Below are 21,225 nucleotides of genomic sequence, written 5' to 3' on the forward strand. Positions count from 1 at the left end.
GAGGATTGAAGGGGAAGGGGGAGGGGGGAAAAGAGGTGGTGGTGATGGAGGAGGGCACTTATGGGGAAGAGCACTGGATGTTGTATGGAAACCAATTTGACAATAAACTATTTAAAAAAAAATAAAAATAAAGGAAGCCTCCCAGAAACAGCCTCCGCCACTGCCCTGTCAGTCCACAGGGTTGGAATATACCCAAAGACCACTTCGATTACAGAGCTTATGACATTGTATTTGTGTGCCTGTCTCCCCCTCCTGACAATGAGTATCTCAAAAAAGAAGGATTTGTTTTTTATTTATCTTGGTATCAAGTAAGCATTATAGGTACTCAATCAGTGAAGTTTCTTGAGTCAGTGAATATGTTCTTAACAGTATTGAATCACACCCTAGGAAGGAATATTCATGGGAGTTCTGATTGGAAGATATGGAGAGGGAGTAATGGCTGAAAGATTCTGAGGCCAGATTTCAGATAATTTTGTCTTTCAAGGAGGGGGGTACATGGGGACATGACAGTCTTTACCAATAGATAACAGTGGCCCCAAGAGTAAACCATGGGGTGATCTGACTCACTCAGAGATTAAAACAATTTTGAAAACAGAATGGCCACGAAAGACATCTAGCTCAAATCCCTCAAGTTCTAATAGAGAAAATACCAAATAGTGATCCTCACCATTGTTGGAAACAAAAGATTTACCTTAAGCTGCTCCTCCTTTCTTCTTCTACAGTTTCATTTTGTGTCTTTCTGGAGTCTTCTTTATCTTACCACACCCCACCACCTCCGTAGCCTCTGCCTTGGGCCATGATGTTCATCCCTCCCCTTCCCCTCTCTCTTTCAAAATGTACCTGTTCTGGGCTCCATACTGTCTAAGAGAGATAATCCAGTAAAAGACTTTAAGCTGAGGTGGTAATCATTCATTCAGCTTAATATATCTGCCAAGATTTTTATTCTCTTGCATACTGGCTCAGCACTACCGCAAATGAGCTCTGCTGAGATACTCACCATCCAAAAAGCAAAAACGTCATCCTAGATGTTAGAAAATCATGGGAGTTTTTGGGCATAAGAATTCAAAGGGAACCTCTACCTGCTTGTCAGCCTCTAGCATAGCTGGCTGAGGGCAGGTCATTCTAAAGCAAAACTAGGAAAGAGAAACCAAGGCCCACAGCAAGCAGGATCTACACGCCATCGAGTCACTGCAAAATGGCAATGCTCTGGGACACAAGTATCTGTGTCTCTGCCACCAGCACTGTCCTGAGGGCATCAGGAAGAGAGGAGATTGGAAAAGCCACCAAAGCCTATAGTGGCCCCAAGGCTACTTTGTTAAGTAATAGACCGTGTCTCACTTGTCTGGGGAGAAAAGTCCAACAGAATCAGCTTAGGCCAGAAATCTTGCAGAAGGTAGATCTGAGTGAAGCAAAGGCTGTCTAAGCATCTAAAGAGTCCTTATTCACCCTTGGGAGGCATCGCTAAGGCTCAATTACAAATCACACACACAGACAACGAAGGACAGAAGTGCCAGCAGCCACCGTGGGTTTTCCTTGCAGAGAGAGACATGACAGCTCCATCTGTATTTCAAGTCCCGTGGGCAGCTGGGAGCATCTGCCGTGGGAGCACTCTCTAGGGTCCAACACACGTGGCTCCAAGGTGAAAAGAGCACCTCCCAGAATGCTGACAATGGTGTCATATCTATGCACCGAGCTGGGCACAGAAACAGAAAGCAGGCCAGCCAACCTCACAGAGCCACTTGGTTTCCTTCTGACATGTCAAACCGGCCCAGAGGCATCTGTTGAGAGGAGTGAGGCTCCCAACGGAAAATGCAGACTTCTGCTTCTGCCTTCCAGGGAGGCAACACGCCTGTGTCTTGTACTTCTTGAAACCCAACATTCAAGCTCCTTCCAGGGCCTTTGGCCCTTCAGTCCTCAGTCTGCGATTGTGGGAAGTATCCTCTTTTCCCTCTGTCTTGCCTACAGTAGGGTTTCAGTTTTGTGGGGGGTAGGTGATCTCAGTGTAATAGGGTTTCAGTGAGGATTTCAGAGGATCAAGCTCTTCTGATCATAGCTGGGGACAGGCAAAGGACAGAGACTGGGGACCCAAGGCCGGTGGGCAACAGGGAGCAACTGGAGGATTACTGAGCAGCTGGTGGAAATCCCAAGCTTAAGCTTGACCACAGGACACAAAACAAGGCAGTGACCCCCACACAGCCTGAACCATGCAGAGGACGGTCCATTGAGGGTAAGAAGAACTATCAGGACCTTTATTTAGGTTCTATATATTTCTATTCTCTGACATTATATTGTATCACTCTTCACTTCTTCCTTTAGCATTTAGCGTGTTTTACAACTTACCTAACACATTCATTTAGTGGTGAATATGCTTTATAAAAATAAATCTGTCTGCACTGGGGGCACATGCTCAAAAATGAGGAGTGACAGGGCGCACGGTCACTCGCAGCAGATGCTGAGCACCGCCGTTAGAGGAGTCTAGTTTCCTCTTCTCCAACTCTGCGGTTATGTTTCACACATGCACAGAATGACCAGATGCTCCCAAGCAGACACCATCCTGAGGCCCTGAGCTCGGACAGGTCTTTGTTATCCAGAATGAACTAACACTGTCCTGGGCACGGTCTTCACTCTTTTGGAGGACATCATACATGGAGATTCTCATGTACCCTAAAAGACCTGTCATTCATAGCACCACCGAACAGGAAATAAAGATTACATAAGATAAACAAAATTGTGAGACAGTGTAAACACCCACAGAAGAAATCACTTAACTGTAATAAAAACAGAAGTCATCCGGGAGCAATTCAATCACGGGCTGAACGAGTGAAATGAGTGAGATCAGAAATGAGTGAAAAGCTAGATGTTTCTTTTCTAATACATGGGGCTACAGTCACCAAGGCCAATTTTAAGAAAACTTTATTTTCAGGACACCTGGTAGCTTAGTCACTGAAGCGACCGACTTCGGCTCAGGTCATGATCTCACTTCTTGAGTTGGAGCCCCATATCGGGCTCTGTGCTGACAGCTCAGAGCCCGGAGCCTGCTTTGGAATCTGTGTCTCCTCTCTCTGCCCTTCCCCCTGCTCACACTCTGTCTCTCTGTCTCTGTCTCTCTCAAAAATAAAAATGAACATTAAAAAAATTTTAAAAGAAAGAAAACTTTTTTCAATGGGTTGAAGTGTACACAAAACTATAAGATTTCTATGAGGCAATATCTCTTTCTGTGAACATTTAACTCCAGTAGCTGAAAGTTGGAACAATTCCTATTTGCATAAAGCAACGTATTATGATCTGTAAACCCATTGAACAGTAACTCAAGACCTCCTCGTACCTTTGTAGGAAAGACCCTGAAGGTACTCTGTGATTTGAGAGGGAGTAAATGAGTTTAAAATCACTAAGAAATCCAGGGAGGTTTTCCCGTAATCGCTTTGGTACGTAGTCTGGTTTTTTTTATGAGCTCTTGATTCCTCATGTGGCTGTAGGGCATGGAAGGGACTAGGGGGACACACAGGAGGGAAAGAAATGGAGGCCATCACTGAGCAAAGAATTCCTGCCCTTCTTTGTCTAGGAAGCTCCTAATAGCCATGAACCCAACTTGGAGCTTACTCGGCACCCTGAAGGTGCTAGAAAGAGAGGCTCTGTATATGAGTGACTCCTCCCAGGACTCGGGCTGAGCAGAGCTGCTCGGACTGTCGCTGTTGGCAGTAGGGGTGATTGGGGCTGATGACCAGAGACTCAAGTTTGAGCACCATTTTCAGAAAAATTCTCCCTGAAATCGACTCTCTTCTGCCGCTCAGCCTTCACTACCTCCTTAGTAAACCACTGCCTTCACGGAAGGTTCTTTCCCTTCTGCGCGGTCTCCTGTGCAGACGTGGGCTGACACACTAAGAGGAGTCCCTCCGGGACCCAGGTGTGTTCGGGTGCGTGGTGATGACATCTCCAGCTGGGACTTCTCACATGTTCAGACTAATAAAGGCATCAGGTGCAAGCCAAACCAAAATCACTTACGTTTGATTCTGAATATTGCTCATTTAATGTGGGTTCTGAAAGTCTAGGATTATCATGAAAAAAAAAAAGCAATGAAAGCATGATGTGGGAACCTAATTTCTACAGCGTGCCATAATCTTTGAGCCTTAAGGACACCTTAAATACTGCTTTCAGTTCCCTGTAAAGGGACCACTGGCCAGAGGGAGGAAGCAGGTTGGTGAGGGCACTTTGATGCTACATCGTTAAGAAGAGCATTTGTAGGGAAATGTTTTAGGTAGAGAGTGTGGAGGGTATAAAGGATGGTTTTCATAGAATACTTTACACTAGTTAACCTCTGTAGGAAGAAGTAGAACCAAAGCCAAAGTTTAGCAAGGAAGTTTCTCAACAGCTGGACTATCTAAGAATGAAAGAGTTGCTGAAGGGGGTGGGGAATCCTCCAAAGAGTGGCAGCATCACCCCCTGGCAAGGAAGGGACAGAGAGGATTCCCACATGGTGTGAGGATGTAGACAAGGTAACTTCTATGCCGTCTTCTAACCCCAAGAGACTACATTTCTATCCTGTGATTTCTGTCTCATGGTACTACTCAATCCCAACTCCATGCCAGGAGTATATCACTATCTCAGCCTGACACCAAATTATCCTCTAAACCAGTAACTTGGAGGTGGCTTGATCATGGAACTTTTAAAAGCTTTTTTGTTGAAAACAATAGGAATCAGGATCCTAAAAGAACACTTGAATGGAATGGTTGCCAAATGTGAAGATACCTGATGGACTTACCATACGGTTAGGCTTCCAGTGGATAATTGGCACATCTAATGTGAGTCCCACCCAGTCTCTTTTTTAGTCATTTTATAATAACTAAATTCTTCCTTTTGTTTTATAAGGAGGAAGCGTCCTCCAATCCCAACCACTGCCCCCAGGCAGAGGATGCGCTATTTCACAGCATAAGGAATCAGTTATTTACTTATTCCCTCCCAGAGTGTGAAGCTAGGCATAATTTAGACTTCCTGTAGGGATGCGGGGGGTCACTGGCATTCTTTATGACGGTTACCAAGATTACCTGCCAATGTGCTGAAGAATCTTGGAACAAGTACAGAGTCTATAACGTTGCTTTAAAAGCTACAGGTGTACTTACCTAGACCCTGAGAGGTAACTGGTAGGCTTGAGTAGCATTCATATTTGAAACTAAAGTCCTGCAGCTCAGGAATTTTAGCTGGAACTTGGTAATTCCGTCGAAATTCAGTTCTGCAGGTCGAGGAAGTAACTTTTTCCATTCCAGAAACGTCTGAGAACTTTCTTTAATCTTCTGAACTGGGGTGGAGGTACAAATGCAAGACAATAACCCCTTGTAAGCTATTCAAAATAGCATTGTGTTTTCATTCCATTTTTGCTCCCGGCAGTAGCTTCCACTTTATCACACTAAACCCACTCTTCTTGTATTTAGAAGCACAGTCAATGTAGTTTTTATGGATATTTCAACCAAGAAATAATTTTCTGCTTATCAGGCATGGGAAGTATATGCTCCACTGATTAGAAGTAGCTTTTAATGAATATACTGCATGTCACTTAGGAGTGCTCTTCTCTTCTGCTCAATGGACACAGAAGACATCCCTCATTCTAGTAGACCTACTTCATCCCTAGGGCAGGGTGAGGAGCAGAGAAAGAGAGAGATCTCAGGTAAGGCTAAGGCTACGCAAAACATAGGATGTCAGTTAACTTTGAATTTCAGATAAATGGCGAATAATTTTTGTAAAGCACACATTTATCTACTGTATGTTGTTATTAAAAATATATATAGTTATGGTTATAGTTATATTGTTAACAAGGCATCTTGTATTTTTATTTGTTAAATCTGGCAACCCTAGATGGGGCAGTGCATCCCTGTTACCTGGAAAAGAACTCCACGAAGTTCATCCCTTATTGATGGAAGGTTAGGTAACATTATTGTCACTGGTGGACAATAGCACTATTAATTCGTTGCAATAACACTGCGAACAAATGTCCATCAAGTACTAATGATATGATTATAAATAATCGTTGAATATCTATGCAGCAGTGACTAAACACCAGCTTCCACAAGCACTACCAAATTACAGAGGAGGCAAAAGCTCTCTCACTCAGAGGGAGTTCATCCCTAATCCATGCTGCCAAGTGTTGGTTTAGGGGCACATGATACAATACCAACTGTATTCGGGACCAGAATGTTAACATGGATATCATGAGCAACATCCAAATAGTGCCAAACTAAACTTGAATCGTGCTCCGATTTCATTTTTCAGTAGGTCTTTTCAAAACAAACTCAAACGTACATCAAACAATATGTGGTGTCACCTACTGGTATCCAAGAGCATTTTAATGATTGCTTTAGAAACGATTTCTGTCTAGACCAGCGCAATGAGAGAAAATGTCACTACATGCTGCCTCTTAATTCAGAGGACTCAGGAAAAGAGCATGCATACCCAATGGCCCTCATTATGACCTCATAAATCATCCAAGTAGAAGACAAGGTTATAGAGAAGAGGCAACTCTAGGGCTTAAAATCAGGATATCCCTTAAGATATTTTAGAAAACCATCAGGTATGGCTCCTAGTAAACATCATCTACAACTTGATTTTTGTATATTACTAATAGCTTTATAGGAGAAAAACAAATTCTTGTTGAAGTACTTGAAGTGTTCCTTGCCAAACTTAAAAACAATTTAGTCATTGTTCTACCTTGAGACAGCCTCCACCTGGTGTGATCAGAAAGACATATGCAGGACAGACAAATATGGAATGTGATCTCTTGTAACCACAGCACTTGGACCCATGCTTCTCACATGGAGATAATACATCAAACTTACCTGGGAAGGTTTTTCCAAAACATATTTGTGGAACCTCATCACAGACATTGAGAATCTCTAGAAGGGGGGCCCTAGGCACTTACATTGTGAACAAGCTTGCCCTCTGCTTAAGAATCACTAACTCAGAGCCTTCAACAGGTGCTACAGAAGTCCAGAGGGAGTATAATGGACTCTGTTAGGGGAAGGGAAGGAAGACAAGAGTTAAATGCCAAACACAGCAAAGGATGTGCTTTGAGGATGGGTCAACACTGCAGCAAAAGTTGTGCACTATGTTCATGAAGTATGACCCAGCTGGCAAGAGTGTGAGGTGTGCAGGGCAAGGAGTGAAGCTGAGGGTGAAGCAGGAGGGGTAAGTTAGAAACCAGGTTGTGAAGGGTCTTGAGTGGCTGGTCCATGTAGACCAGGATCAACCAGCATAGTGGAACAACTGGACATGAAGACCCAGAAAAGACAAAAATTAGAGCCTAGACTTACGCCGAGTTCCTTTAAAGATAAAGATTAAGTACTCTTCTTCATTGATCCTTAGCAGTTTTCACAGTAATGACCTCCTTAAATGTTTATTAACTTAATGAATGAACAAAAGAAAAAACTCAGAAACAATTCATCTGAACTGCACCCTAATGACTATGTGATAGATGCTTTACCGTAGCCTTTAGTTCTTCTCAACTAATGCTTTGCCTTCACAAAATTTCACATTAATAAGTTTCTTCAGTATTATTAAGAAAAGTTCTTGATACAAAGGGACCCAACCGATACCTGAAGTCCCCATAGTGGAATTGAAGTTTGCCATGACTCAGAGCTAACCTGACCCAACGCTAACCACACTTCCAAGGCCTGGACCCCTCCCAGAGAGCCCTCTCGGCTTCTCAGGAGCTCAGCTCCCACTGTTTCTTTTTCTCTTAAGAACAGTGATACCACACTAGCCTAGCTAAAGCCCAAAGAGAGAAACTATCCAATTTACAATTAGGATGGCACTTGCAGTGAGGCCCAAGTCAAAAGTACATCTATAGCAACGACTATTCAAAACCACTGGGACCATGCACATAATCTACAGCCCAGCAAGAACTAGTTCTGCCATCTCTGTCTGCTGTTCTAATTCATCAAAGCCAAGTTCTCCAAGCCTCAGTGGGAAAACAAGCACCTTTTAGTGCTTCTCACTCATCTGCCTTAATTCAATGATGACGATACAAAGATAAGACGTAGTCCCTGTGCTTTAGAAGCTTAAAGTATTAGAGAAACAGACACAAAAAGAGAGAAGTACAATACTGGGTGATAAATGATGTGAAAGAGATAAGAATAAGATCTATATAGAACATGTGGGAGGCCCACCAGTCCAAACATGGGGCATCAGAGAAGACTCCTGGGAGAGAAGTGAAGCCTGTATTTAGACTTAAGTTATGGATAGTCACAGGCTAAAATAAGGGAGGGACAGGTGGTCCACGGAAGGAAGCAGTGTGTGCACAGGGCACAAGGCCGCCTGGGGATGGTGGGTCTGGAGGAAGGCAGGCAGTTGAGTCCCATGGAGAGTGTGGGGGCTGCTGAGGGAGAATGCTGGTGCGGCGAGCGGGGACCAAGTTGTACAGACTCACATCAAGGCATTTAGCTTTTATCCTGACGACAATGGGGAGCACTGAAGGGTTTTCAGCTGGAAGGTGACATCAATTTGCACATCTGGAAACTATGGTTTATAGTACGGGTGGTGGATCGGAAGCGACACAAGTGGAAAAGAGAGCTGGATTAGAGGTCATCCCAAGGGGAGACGTGGGGAGCTGTGGCTTTGGGGAGAGAAAGGAGCAGATGGAGCTAGGAGATTTAGGAGAGACTCTTGGCAGGTCCTGGGTATTTATCTACACACAGGGAAATGGTAATTTGTACATGCTGGACAGACTTTGATTAGAAGCTCCAAGACATCTTTTAAGAATGCTGACATTTCAAATATTTCCCATCACCCTTAATATTTACCTGAAGTGTGGAGGCCTTTTGATTATATACTCATCTAACTTCAAAAACATACTTCCCATGTATTTTTTCCATCATTCTGCAAATATTTATAGAGTACATCCTATTCACCTGGAGTAGACTGTATAGACTGTGCTAGATTCTGAGTGAATAAAGGCCTTTGGGCACCTGCTGTATAGTGGAAGAAAGAATAAAATAAAAACAACAAAAAACAAGAATCAGTAAGCAAATGACTGCAAAATGCCAGGTGCTAGGAAGTAACAAACGAGGTGGCGGCACACTTCTTCAGATAAAACAGTAAGGAAAGGTCTCACAGGAAGGTGATACTCTGGCATCTACAGAATGACACAGTAAAATCACAGAAAGAGCTGGGAGAAGAACAATGCAGGCAAAGGAAACAGCCTGCACACTGGGGTGGGGGATGGTATCTTATAGGAATTTTTAAAAGGCCAATGTGGCTGGAGCCTGATAAATGAGGGGATGGAGGGAAAGGAACAGTGAGGAGGTAAGCAAGGGCCAGGCCAGCCTTGTAGGACCTTATGAACAAAGAGAAGGAACTGAAAGTTGGATTTCATTCAAAGTCCAAAGCAGAGAGCCTGGATGGCTCAGTTGGTTAAGCATGTGACTTTGGCCCAGGTCATGATCTCATAGTTCATGAGTTCAAGTCCCACATCAGGTGAGCTCATGCCCTACTTCTGATGAGCTCCAGGCCCACTTCAGGTAAACACGAGCCCCATTTTTCATGAACATGAGCTCCATTTCAGGTTAGTCCCGCTTCTCTCTTTCTCTCTCCACCCCCCACCCTCATTCACTAGTACCCTCTTTCTCTCTCTCTCTCAAAAACAAAATCAAAACAAAGTGCAATGCAAAGCCAGCGAAACAAGGTGGTAGAATAATATGATCCCATTTAGATTCATAAAAGATCATCACATATCATATTTGACTCCTCCCTTCCAAACTTCACCAGAATGATAGCAAATTAGAGGTTAACACATTTTTAGAGGCTGGAAACCAAATACAGATGTGCCAACTGAATTAGCAAAGTAGAGAAAGGTAAAACTAAGTGACTGCTGAAAGGGAAAACAAAATAGTGAGTTAATCCACACTATAGGCCCCAATAGGCTTCTGTAACAGGAACAAGGTAAAGCAGGCATGAGGTTCAGGCTGAAAACAAGAGGCTTGAGTGGAAGCTTGTAGACAGAGTGGTTAGAGTTCCTGCACCATCGTCTTAACCTCATGCAGTCATTTGACTATCCTTTCCTCACCAGAAATTTATCAGGCACAACACGGAATGAAGGAAGCCCTGGAGATTCCAGAACACCAGGCACAGTGCAAAGTTGGGCAGTGAGATGAACAGGAAAAAGAAGGGTTCAGTGAGAGTCTGCACAGCAAGCAGGAAGATCCCAGTTCATCCCCAGTCTTGTTCTCAGGAAGTCAACAGCCAAGGGTTTCTCTCTCTTTGGAGAAACTGGCCTATAAATACTGGGGGGCGGGGGGGTCCCAACAGAGAGAGAGCTTGTCACCTAAGCACCTAAATCAAGCACCAGCTAACAAGCCCCATCTCTGTATGTAGTTTCCAATCAGATTTGAGTATCTCTCTTGTGAACCTTACAGATTCATATTTTGCATACACTCATTTAAAAAAAGAGTCCAAAGAATTAAACAAGTTTTGTTAACATCATAGTATATCTGCCTCTGCCCTCTTGTAAATATGAACAGAAAACCAAATTTTCATTGACCATTAAAACACTCAGAAAATAGAGACAATGCAAGGAATAGATGAAAATGTTGAAAATTAAGTATCCTAAAATTTATAAGAGAATTACTACATATATAAAACAAGAACAGAATGCCGTTTTTAAAAAATAATCATAATAATAATCAGACAATAGTCCATAATAATTAGAAGTCTATATATTATAGTAAATAAAACTTATTAATCTTACTATCCAAACAAAAAAGTCAGAAAGAGGAAGAAACTTGTAAATTAAAAATCCAATAGAAGAGCTAGACTGAAAAATAAAGAAATTTTCAAGTTAGCAGAGGAAAAATACAGAGAAAAAGATACTAGGAGAGAAAAGATGAGAAAATTGGAGGATCAGTCCAATGAATAGGAGTCCCAGAAAAGAACAGAGAAAACAGATGGAAGAAATGTAGGAAGAGACATGTAGGAAACAATGTCCAGAATTGAAGGACATGTCTCTAGCTTCTTGAGCCCCTGATTGTCCAATATGATCAATGACAAAAGAGTCTCACTAATGCACACAGGTGTAAAATTCAGAATGTCAGAAATAAGGAAAAAATCTTAGGACTTTCCAGGAAAAAATATATACATAAGAGGGTCAGGAATCAAAATGGCACCAGTCTTCTACAAAGAACTTCTGGATGCTAGAAGATATTTGAAGGAATGCATTCTGAGGGAAAGTGATTATCATCCTAGAATTTTATATCCAGCCAAACTATCAGACAAGTGTAAGGAAGAAGAAAGGACATTTCCAAACAGAGCAGAACATGCTAAAAAAACTTCCTCCTGTGCACTCTTTCTTAGAAACCTACTGAAATATGTGCTTCAGCAAAACTAAGGAGAAGGGATAAGAAAGAGGAATAAGAAATAAGACTCAATGCAGGCGGAGGCAAGCCATTCCAAGAATGATGAGAAAGGAATCCCAGTGCACAATGGGGCAGCAAAGCTATAGAACAACCCAGTCTGGATTAGAGGGAAATGATAAATGGTGTAAAGCTGAAGATCTCTAGGAAAAATACTGGAAGGGGTAGAGTGTTTGAAACTCTGTTTGGAAAAAAAATCTTGATAAGTATGTGACAAAGAATTTGGCAAAAATTGGTGACAGGCCCATAGAAAACTAAGCGTAGGTGGGGGAAAAGCCAATTATTAACTCTGGTTAAAAAAAAAAAGGAAAAGGAAACAATTATAAACTTTTTTAAAATGTTTTATTTATTTTTAATACAGAGAGAGACAGAGCATGAGAGGGGGAGGGGCAGAGAGAGAAGGAGATATAGAACCGGAAGCAGGCTCCAGGCTCTGAGCTAGCTGTCAGCACAGAGACTGATGCAGGGCTCGAACCCACAAACGTGAGATCTGACCTGAGCCAAAGGCGGAGGCTTAACCGACTGAGCCACCAGGGTGCCCCGAAACAATTATAAAATACCACCTTGCTCAGCAATGAATGTTTACATAATCATAATATATCATATCAGGATCACAATATAAACATTAGCAATTGAATCAAAGAAGAATTTGTAATATAATTATAGAGCAACTGGATGGAAGGGGACTGAGAAAGAGTTACAGAACCAAATCTCAACCACCATAACAGGAAGTCAATAACAATGTTTAAGATTGATGAACCAAAAATAGCAGCATATGCCTATTATTTTAAAATATGGAGTATTATATAAGAACCATTGAAGGGATTGATCACCAATGGGGAGTGGGGTCAAAGAACTGCTATTACTTTGTAATAAGCCATTAGGTTACTATTTGATTTAGGTGGATGCATGCATTAGTTTCATAAAAGTTTCAATTTTTCAAAATCGCAATAATTGGAAATGGCATGTTTAACTTGACCTCTTCATCTTTGTTGGGCTCTCTCATCCTCGTGTTTCAGGTCCAGGAAGCCTATCCATTCCCTCTCCCCAGCTTTGGGCTAGATGTCCCACTGTGTGCACCCACGGCACACTGCATTTCCCGTATGATACACTTTTTCATATGTGACTTTTTGCTTGCTAAATTGCCTTTTTCTGTGTCTGTTCTGGGAGTTCCTTGAGGAAAGAAACTGCATCTGTGCTGTTCACCACTGCCAACTCCGGGGCACAACATATGACCAGGGAAAGGAGAAAAATGAACATGTTTACCTTTTGATCTGTCCACAAAGTCTCTTCTAGTAGTGGAAATAAACTGATTTGATATTGCCTTCTTAACCACTTCCTCTGAAGCAGTGATTTTCCAATGGAGGTGGCTCTTTATTGATGCCATTGATTGTCCCTGAGGTAACATCCAGAGAAAGAAATCCTACTAATACAAACACAATGTCCAAGAAATTCCATATAAGTTCACCTATGGGAATGAAGATTACGTGTGTTTGTGTGCACATGTTCTTCTGAGTCCTCTACACCCAGCTACCCCGCTGCAATCCATGCAGGAGCCTGTCACCAGGAGCCATCAGTTCACCCAGCTGAACACAGCTACTTGGTCATTTCTTTGACTTTTCCTCTTGATGACAGGAAAATATGACTGCAAACTCCAAAGAATGTGCCTCCAACCAGAAATCTCCAGCTGAGACCAGAGGAGAAGACCCACGTGAATGCTTGATCTGGCTTCAAATGCCCAAGGAAGAAGCAGACAGCCTCAGGCTTCGAGGGACACCCTGCCTCCCTTACCTCCCTCCTCAGAAGCAGCCTGTAAGAGTGGGAGGGAGGCGCTCTCTCCTCTTGGCCTCCAAAGAGATTTTATGATTATGAAACTTGAAACCTCCAGTACCTCTTTCCATCTACCCACTCTCTCATGACCTTGCTTCCTATTTCCCTGAGAAAACTGAAGCAATCTGATGAGAACCTTGACCCACAGCCCTGCACACCCACCCGGCCACATCTGCACTCACTCATGCTGTGATGGGAGAGCAGTGGCAGGTGCACCAGCAGGGCCCCCTGCACCTGGTGCATCACAGCCCACCATTTTCACCCTACTCTGGCACAGGACTCCCCCAATTCTCACTTGTCCCTTGCAACTTCCATTTCTCCCTCTCTTTGGGGGACATAGCCATCAATAATCCAGGCTTGCCTTCATTTCTCTTATCTTAAAAAGAAAACGCCCTTTTCACTCTACTTCCTTCTCTAGTTACTTAGATATTTCTCAGTTATCCTTCACATGAACCCCTCTCCCAAGTAGTTATGTATAGTTACTGTCCCCAGAATTTGTCTTTTATGTGTCTTAACCTTCAGGGTCCTTCTCCATCCCCTTCTTTCCCTTATAATCTATTGAAGAAACCAAGCCATTTGATGTGGAGAGGTTCCCACACTCTGGATTTTGTTGAATGCATATTCATTGTGTCGTTTAACAAGTTCCTCTGTTCCCTGTACTTCCTACAATTGGCAGAGACTGGCTTACTCTTAGGATAGATCCCTCCAACAAGACTGTAAGTGGTATTTGGCAAAGAGGATTATAACATACAGTTGTTTCTCTTTGTGTGAGGTTACCAGCTGTTGATGCTGAATGCCTAGATTAATGGATGAAAAGGGGTAATAGTCTATCATTTCTTTTTCATATATTAGTTAGAATATGTTTATAAAGTGACATTTCCCCTCATTTATCATTTAGTTTACCAATGGCATAGTTCATATAGGCAGAGGGAAAAAATAGTGATTTTCCTTTCGTTGGTTTCTAAGATAATGAATTGGTTTCTTGTCATCCTCTGAAATTGTCCCCATTTTTTTATACAGAACACACAGATTTAAGCATATTTGATGTGTTCCAATCTATTGCATATGTTATCCTTATTGAAACTCAAATTATCTTTGGTGTGTGGCCACCTCTTTAATTTTGATATAACTCTAGCCATTTCTGGGTGGTTTTTGTTTTTTGTTTGGTTTGTTGCTATGTAGCATAACAAGATGTTCCAGACTCATCTTGCACATTTCCCACTCCAGATCTAGACTCGGCCAGTTCTTTCAGAAGCCCTTTGTCTCACACTAATCGAGATTTCTTCTACCACAACTGCGCCTGTCAAGGCAACCCATTAACTCCATTCTGTGAAAGTCAATGGCCAAGTCTATCCTCATCTTCGTTGACCTGTAAGCACCATTTCACACAGCAATCAGTCCTTTTTCCTTTATTTTCTTCACTGGGCCTTCGGCACAACACACTCTGTTGGGCTTTGTCCTTCACAGCTGACTGCCCCTTCTCCATTCATTTTGCTGCCTCTTCCACTGACCTCTTATTAGTGAAATGCCCCAAGGCTCAGTCCTTGAGCCTCTTCCTCTTTTCTAGCTTGATAATCTCATCCAGTCTCATTTTATTTCAAATACATGGGATGACTCCTATTTATCTTTGGCTTAGACCTCTCCCTCAAATCAGATCCCTATAGCCCAATGTCCTTCTTTTGTAGATCTCCAGTGGAGGGACACTTCTAATTTCACTTTCCCACAACTGAACCCCTGAGTGTCCCCCAAAGTCTTGAATATCCTACCTTTCAGTTAGTGGCCACTCTATACTTGCCACTGTTTAGATCTAAATCCCTGGAGTCATTCTTGGCCTCTCTTTTTGCTTCACATCCCACATTCTTTACATCAGGAAATCGTATTTGTAAGAGTTGCCATGGGAAGGCAACTGAGAGGCCACTTTGCTGTGGAGAGCTTCGAGCACTGACAACCCCCACCTGCAAATCTGGGATGACCCGAGCCATTTGAAAAGCACCAGCGGCCATTTTATTGCAGGTCAGATAACAGATCCAGCCGCCACCAGGACTGATGACCCCCACTCTCAATCTGGACTGTCTCAAACTGGAATGCCTCACCATGGAATTCTAGCATCCCCTTCCCCACTGAAGCAAACAGCCAATTGAATCCTGCCACCGTCCAAAGAAGACCCTATGTGGCTATCAGCCCACCTGAGCTCAAACCCAGAACTTCTGCACCCATAAAACACCTTGCTCTCCCATACCAGGCGCGACTTCCCTGACTCCCCGCTCCAGAGTCACGGAACCTCGCCGGGGAATTGCAGATCCCAATAAAGGCCTTCTTGGCTCCATAACGTGGTCTCTTTGTCCTCCCATCTCTGCCTCCATCTATTAAACCTTACAGTATTTACCTATGAAATATATTTAGATTCTGACCATTTCTTCCAACCACACCTAACACCCTAGTGTGCGCTGTAAGGTTAAATCGGCAGAGTGAGAAAGTCACAAAACAGAAAGACCAGAAAAGAGACCAGAGCACCCTTTATTAAAGAGCTCTCAGCGAGGTTCCTTGGCTCGGAGGGAAAGAGCCAGGGAAGTCGCAGAAACAATGCAGAAAACTGAGGTCAGAAATAAATGTAAAAGGCCTTTATTGGGAGCACTCTAAAGCGAGGTTCCCCGGTCTGGACAGAATGGGCCAGGGAAGTCGCGTGGAGGGGGCGGGGACAAAGAGAGGGGGCCTTATATAGGGCAGTAGTTCCTGGTGTGCGTCAGGGGGCATAAGACCTCATTTACGGTGAAGAGATGAGGCTAGGGCAGATGACGTTTTTTCTGGGAAGCCAGCAGCGGGTGGAAATTTCCAAAATGGTGGTCTGTCGTCCATCTTGGTATTGTTCCTTTCCCCAGCCCGCCAAACCTGTCATGTGCCATCATCGTTTATCTCCTGGATTATTGCAATAGCCTCTTTCTTTACCAGTATCTTGGCTTCAATAACACCTAAAGAAAATAAATGCTGTGTCTGTGTGTGTGTACATACACAGTATAATATTGTAACTGGCTGCTTTACATTTACTCTCTTTTAGTCTATTCTTGGCCAGGGTGACGAGTTAAAGCATAATCATGTAACCCTCTCTTCTCAAAACCCTGCAGTGGCTCCTTATTTCAGAGTAATAGTCATAGTCGGAGTGGCCTATGAGGCTCTACACAATTTACTCCCCAGACCTCAGCACACTTCTACCCCTGACCCCCTCCCAGCGCTCCTCTCCTTTGTTTTCTGTCCTCACTTCCTCCTTCTTCTTTCAGGCCTCAGGGATTACCTTGCAATTCCTTAAACATCAGACACACCCTGCCTCAAGGCTTCGCCTTTGAAAGGGTGAGAAGTTCTCCTTCAAATCTTAAAGTGAATGTCACAATCTAAAGGACACCTCCCTAAATTATTTCACATAAAATTGCAAACCCTTTCCCACCCACTCCATTCTTGACCCCGTTCCATTCCCTGATCATTTTTTCCCCTTAGAACTATCACTTTCTAAACCTTTATGGTGCATTACCATTTGCCTGAGTGTTATATTTATCATCAGTTGTCTGTCTCCCCCTACTAAAGTGTAAGCTCCACAATTTAGGGGTATTTTTTTTTCTTATTTTGTTCATGGCTACATCCCCAGGCCCAGAAGAGTGTCTGACACATACTAGGTCCTCGGGAAATATTGGTAGCTTAAATTAATGAATCAAACGTAGCACACATAACCATCCACTGCCTGAAGGCTTTGCCCTGACAGTCATGGCTAACCCCAGGTAACTGGGCTTTTTCCAATATCCTGAATGGGAACTGCAGTCACCAGTGACCTCTGGTGGGACACTCCATAGATAGCAGAGATCACTTAAGTGGCGATGGCTCTCTTGTATCTCTTTCCCAGGCATTTAAGATACCACATCTTTCAGGTTTTCCTCGGGGGCTGCTCCTTTGTCTCCATAAGGCTCCTTTCTTTGACCTGCACCTCAAACCTGGGGATTCCCCAGGGCTTCATCAGCTGTACATATCTTTAGGCTCCACTGGTTCATCCTGGTAATGCTGGTCACTCTGAGGCATCACTGTGCCCCTGTACTCACGTAAGCCCTGCCAACAAAAGGGGCCAAGCCAACAGGAGCAGCTGCAGGATCCTGTAGTCACTCGACAAGCCCTGACCCACCTCCAGCCCATCTTCTGCTTCACTGCCACCTGGATGCACCATAATTGCTGCCAATATATCATCAGGCCCTTGTTTCCCACCACCTTTTCCTTGAAGGTGCTCCAATCCCCAGTTTGCATTCTGGCTCCCAGGGTAATTGCTTTTGGCGGCAGATCCTCTCTGTGAGCAGAGAGGGAGCCCCTTGCTAGTCTCATCCTAGTTCAGGTCCTGAGCGCAGTCACAACTGTTCAACAGAAACAAACAAATGGCAGATAGAGAGGCCTCGACGGAGTAAATATGCAGCACACCCTCAATGCAGATCGATTGGAAGATGATTGAAGTCTGGGGGTGGTGGGGGGCGGGCTACTCCCGGTGTGAAACCCTCATTGGTTGAAAGCGCACAGGGCAGTCTGCCCCACTACTGCTCATTGGCTACCAGTGCCCAGGACAACCTACCATGCTAGCTCTCATTGACTGGGAGCCTTCAATAACACCTAAAGAAAATAAATGCTGTGTCTGTGTGTGTGTACATACACAGTATAATATTGTAACTGGCTGCTTTACATTAATTTTAAAATCTTAAGGCAAATATTTGAGAGGCAAATTCATTGTAATGAATGGGTTCCAGGAGGAAATGGGGTGTATGTTAAATGGGGTATTGTAAGGTTTAATAGATGGAGGCAGAGATGGGAGGACAAAGAGACCACGTTATGGAGCCAAGAAGGCCTTTATTGGGATCTGCAATTCCCGGGCGAGGTTCCGTGACTCTGGGGTGGGGAGTCAGGGAAGTCACCCCTGATATGGGAGAGCAAAGTCTTTTATGGGTGCAGAAGTTCCGGGTTTGAGCTCAGGTGGGCCGATAGCCACGTAGGGTCTTCTTTGGACGGTGGCAGGATTCAACTGGCTGTCCACTTCGGTGGGGAGGGGGACGCTGGAATCCCATGGTGAGGCATTCCAGTTAGAGACAGTCCAACTTGAGAGTGGGGGTCGTCAGTCCTGGTGGCGGCTGGATCTGTTATCTGACCTGCAATAAAATGGCCGCTGGTGCTTTTCAAATGGCTCAGGTCATCCCAGGTCTGCAAATGGGGGTTGTCAGTGCTCGCAGCTCTCCACAGCAAAGTGGCCGCTCAGTTGCTTTCCCATGGCAACTCTTACAGGTATGTGTGTATGTTCTAATGGCTCCCAAGTCTACATCTTCAACTCACCTCTTCCACACGATTTACAGGCCCATATACTCAACTGCCTGTTGGACGTATTTCAACCAACATGTCTTCAACTGAATTCACATATCCCCTGTGCTCTTTCCCACTGAACCTGGTCCTCGCCCACGCCAGCTCCATTAACAGAAAGGGTCCACCCAGCCTTCCAACTCAAAACCAGAAACATCATCCTTCATTCTTTCCTCTTCCTTGTCATTTATATTCTTCAGTCATCAAAATCTTGCCCATTCTACCACCTTATTACCTATTAAATGCACCCAGGTGGGCCCCATTCCAGGGGGCAGCCAAATAAATGAAACTCTTTACTTTTATGGTGACAGAAGAGTACACAGTGCCAAGAAGACAGAGGGAGGGTCGGTCACTTCCATGTATAGGAGAAGGGAATTAGAGATAGCTCTCTCTAAGCTGAGTCTTAGCGAATGTATGAATGTCCTTGGTGGGCAGGAGAAGGGATTCTAGGTGGAGTCAAAATGACAAAAGATCTGGCAGTTTGAAGACACATACTACTAAACACAAATATTTGTGAGTGGAAACAACCCAAATGTCCACCAATGGCTAAATGAATGAAGAAACTGTGGCACACACATACAATATAATACTCTTCAACCATAAAAGGGAACTATAAAAAAGAATGAAGTACTGATGGATGCTACAATGAAGATGAACATTGAAAGTATCACACTAAGTGAAGAAGCCATACACAAAAGGTCACACACTATATGATTCCCAAAAAAACATATCCAGAATATAACATCCACAGAGATAGAAAGTAGATTGTTAATTACCAGAGGCTAGGGAAGAGGGAGGCAGGAAGTAATCTTATTTCTTTTAAATGTTTATGTATTTTAAGAGAGAGAGAAAGAGAAAGAGAGAGAAAGGGAGAGGGGGAGGAGAGAATCCCAAGCAGGCTCCAGGCTGTCAGCGCAGAGCCTGAAACGGGGCTTGATCTCACGAACCATAAGATCATGACCTGAGCCAAAATCAAGAATCAGATGCTTAACTGACCTAGCCACCCGGCACCCCAGGAAGTAATTTCTTAATGGGTAGGGGGTTTCCTTTTGAGATGATGAAAATGTTCTGAAATGAGATAAAAGTGGTAGTTGCAGAACATTATGAATGTACTGATAATGAATTGTTCATTTTTAAATGGTTAATGTTATTCCCTGTGAATTCATTTCAATTAAAAAAATTTTTTTAATTAAAAAACAATTTTTTCAACATTTATTCATTTTTGAGAGACAGGGAGAGACAGAGCATGAGCAGGGGAGGGGCAGAGAGAGAGGGAGACACAGAATCCGAAGCAGGTTCCAGGCTGTGAGCTGTCAGCACAGAGCCTGACACAGGGCTCAAACTCACAAATCATGAGATTATGACCTGAACTGAAGTCGGGTGCTCAACCAACTAAGCCACTCAGGTGCCCATAAATTTTATAAAATTATTTTAAAAACTTGAAGGGATAATGGATAAGTAGTTAGAAATGTAAGAAGGTGGGGGGAAAATAGTAGAAGAAAGATCATAAGTGTAGATGAAGGATCTTTGGAACTATTCAAACTCTTGTTCTTATGTATTACTGACGTAGCATTAAACTCAACCGATACGTAGATATTATCTTACTTGACTGGGATCATAGTTTTGGCTCCTGATACTTTTTGAAGTCCTGGTTTTGATCCAATCTTCTTTAGAATGTGATTTCAAAACATACTCATCATCGTACTGTGTCTGATTGGAAATAGGGTCACTAGGTTAGTAGGTATATCCTACTCTTCTGATACCATTTTGACTACAAGAAAAGATGGTGGAAATCAGAATAAGGGATTAAATACCAAATACCACAGCAATGCACAGGCCGAATCATTTTCCTTATTACATTTTTTTTTTAAAGATTGGCTGGCTCAAGCAAGACTTGATGCCAGAAGTAATTTTATTTTCAGGTTCCCTTGAAAAGAAATAATCCCATATCTTAGGATAGCTGCTCACAAAAGTACTAGACACTTAAAGTGGGATTTAAAAGAGCAACAATCAGAAATTCATTAATTTTTTTAATTTAAAAAAATGTTAAAGAGCTGGGTCCTCTCCTATATAAACAGTACTTAAGTGTAATCAAATTTTTGCTGAAGAAATGTTTCTCTTTATGGAAATACTCCTGCTGGTGTCTGTGTGTTGATTCTTGTAGCTGGATAATGGCTGGGGATTCATTGTATGTTCTTTTGTGTACGTCTAAAATGTTTCATATTGGCTTTTTTAAAAAAGAAGACTGGGTTCGATTCAGTTATTCTTTATAAGAAACCAAACATCTGGAAAGTGGGATACATCTGGATGATGAACCAGTTTACTTGTTATTCAGACATACCGGTTCAGGTAGAACTATGGTCCTAAGTCAAACTGAAGGAACTAAAGGCACATGAAAATTTTCCAAAGGCAACACGGCACAAACGGCTTTAAAGGAGTTGGTTTTCAGATCTCCATCCCCCGGTATACTCTTCCTTAACATGTCTCTGCCTGAAAGCTGACCCACACATCTACGCAAGTATTCCTGTCCCACACCTCTCTGTCATGGCAGGATCTTAGGAAGGTGCAGCACACCTCTGGGTATAAGCCTCCAGCAGTGAGAGGGGTGTGTCACCGAGGGAAGCCACCTTGTACT

At 43.2% G+C, this 21,225-nt stretch overlaps 1 protein-coding gene across 1 annotated transcript in view; it reads right to left on the bottom strand.

Annotated features, from left to right (window-relative positions):
• The window catches only part of TEX26 (testis expressed 26), a 32,361-nt gene that overhangs the window by 2,851 nt on the left and 8,285 nt on the right, over positions 1–21,225 (bottom strand). Inside the window, 6 exon segments of the mRNA XM_029938479.1 lie at positions 3,326–3,449; positions 3,452–3,489; positions 5,118–5,228; positions 5,231–5,293; positions 12,657–12,786; positions 20,196–20,300. Of these exon segments, the coding sequence (XP_029794339.1) occupies positions 3,326–3,449; positions 3,452–3,489; positions 5,118–5,228; positions 5,231–5,293; positions 12,657–12,786; positions 20,196–20,300 (571 nt within the window).

This window comes from Suricata suricatta, chromosome 4 (assembly GCF_006229205.1).
Source record: "Suricata suricatta isolate VVHF042 chromosome 4, meerkat_22Aug2017_6uvM2_HiC, whole genome shotgun sequence".
Classification (NCBI taxonomy): domain Eukaryota; kingdom Metazoa; phylum Chordata; class Mammalia; order Carnivora; family Herpestidae; genus Suricata; species Suricata suricatta.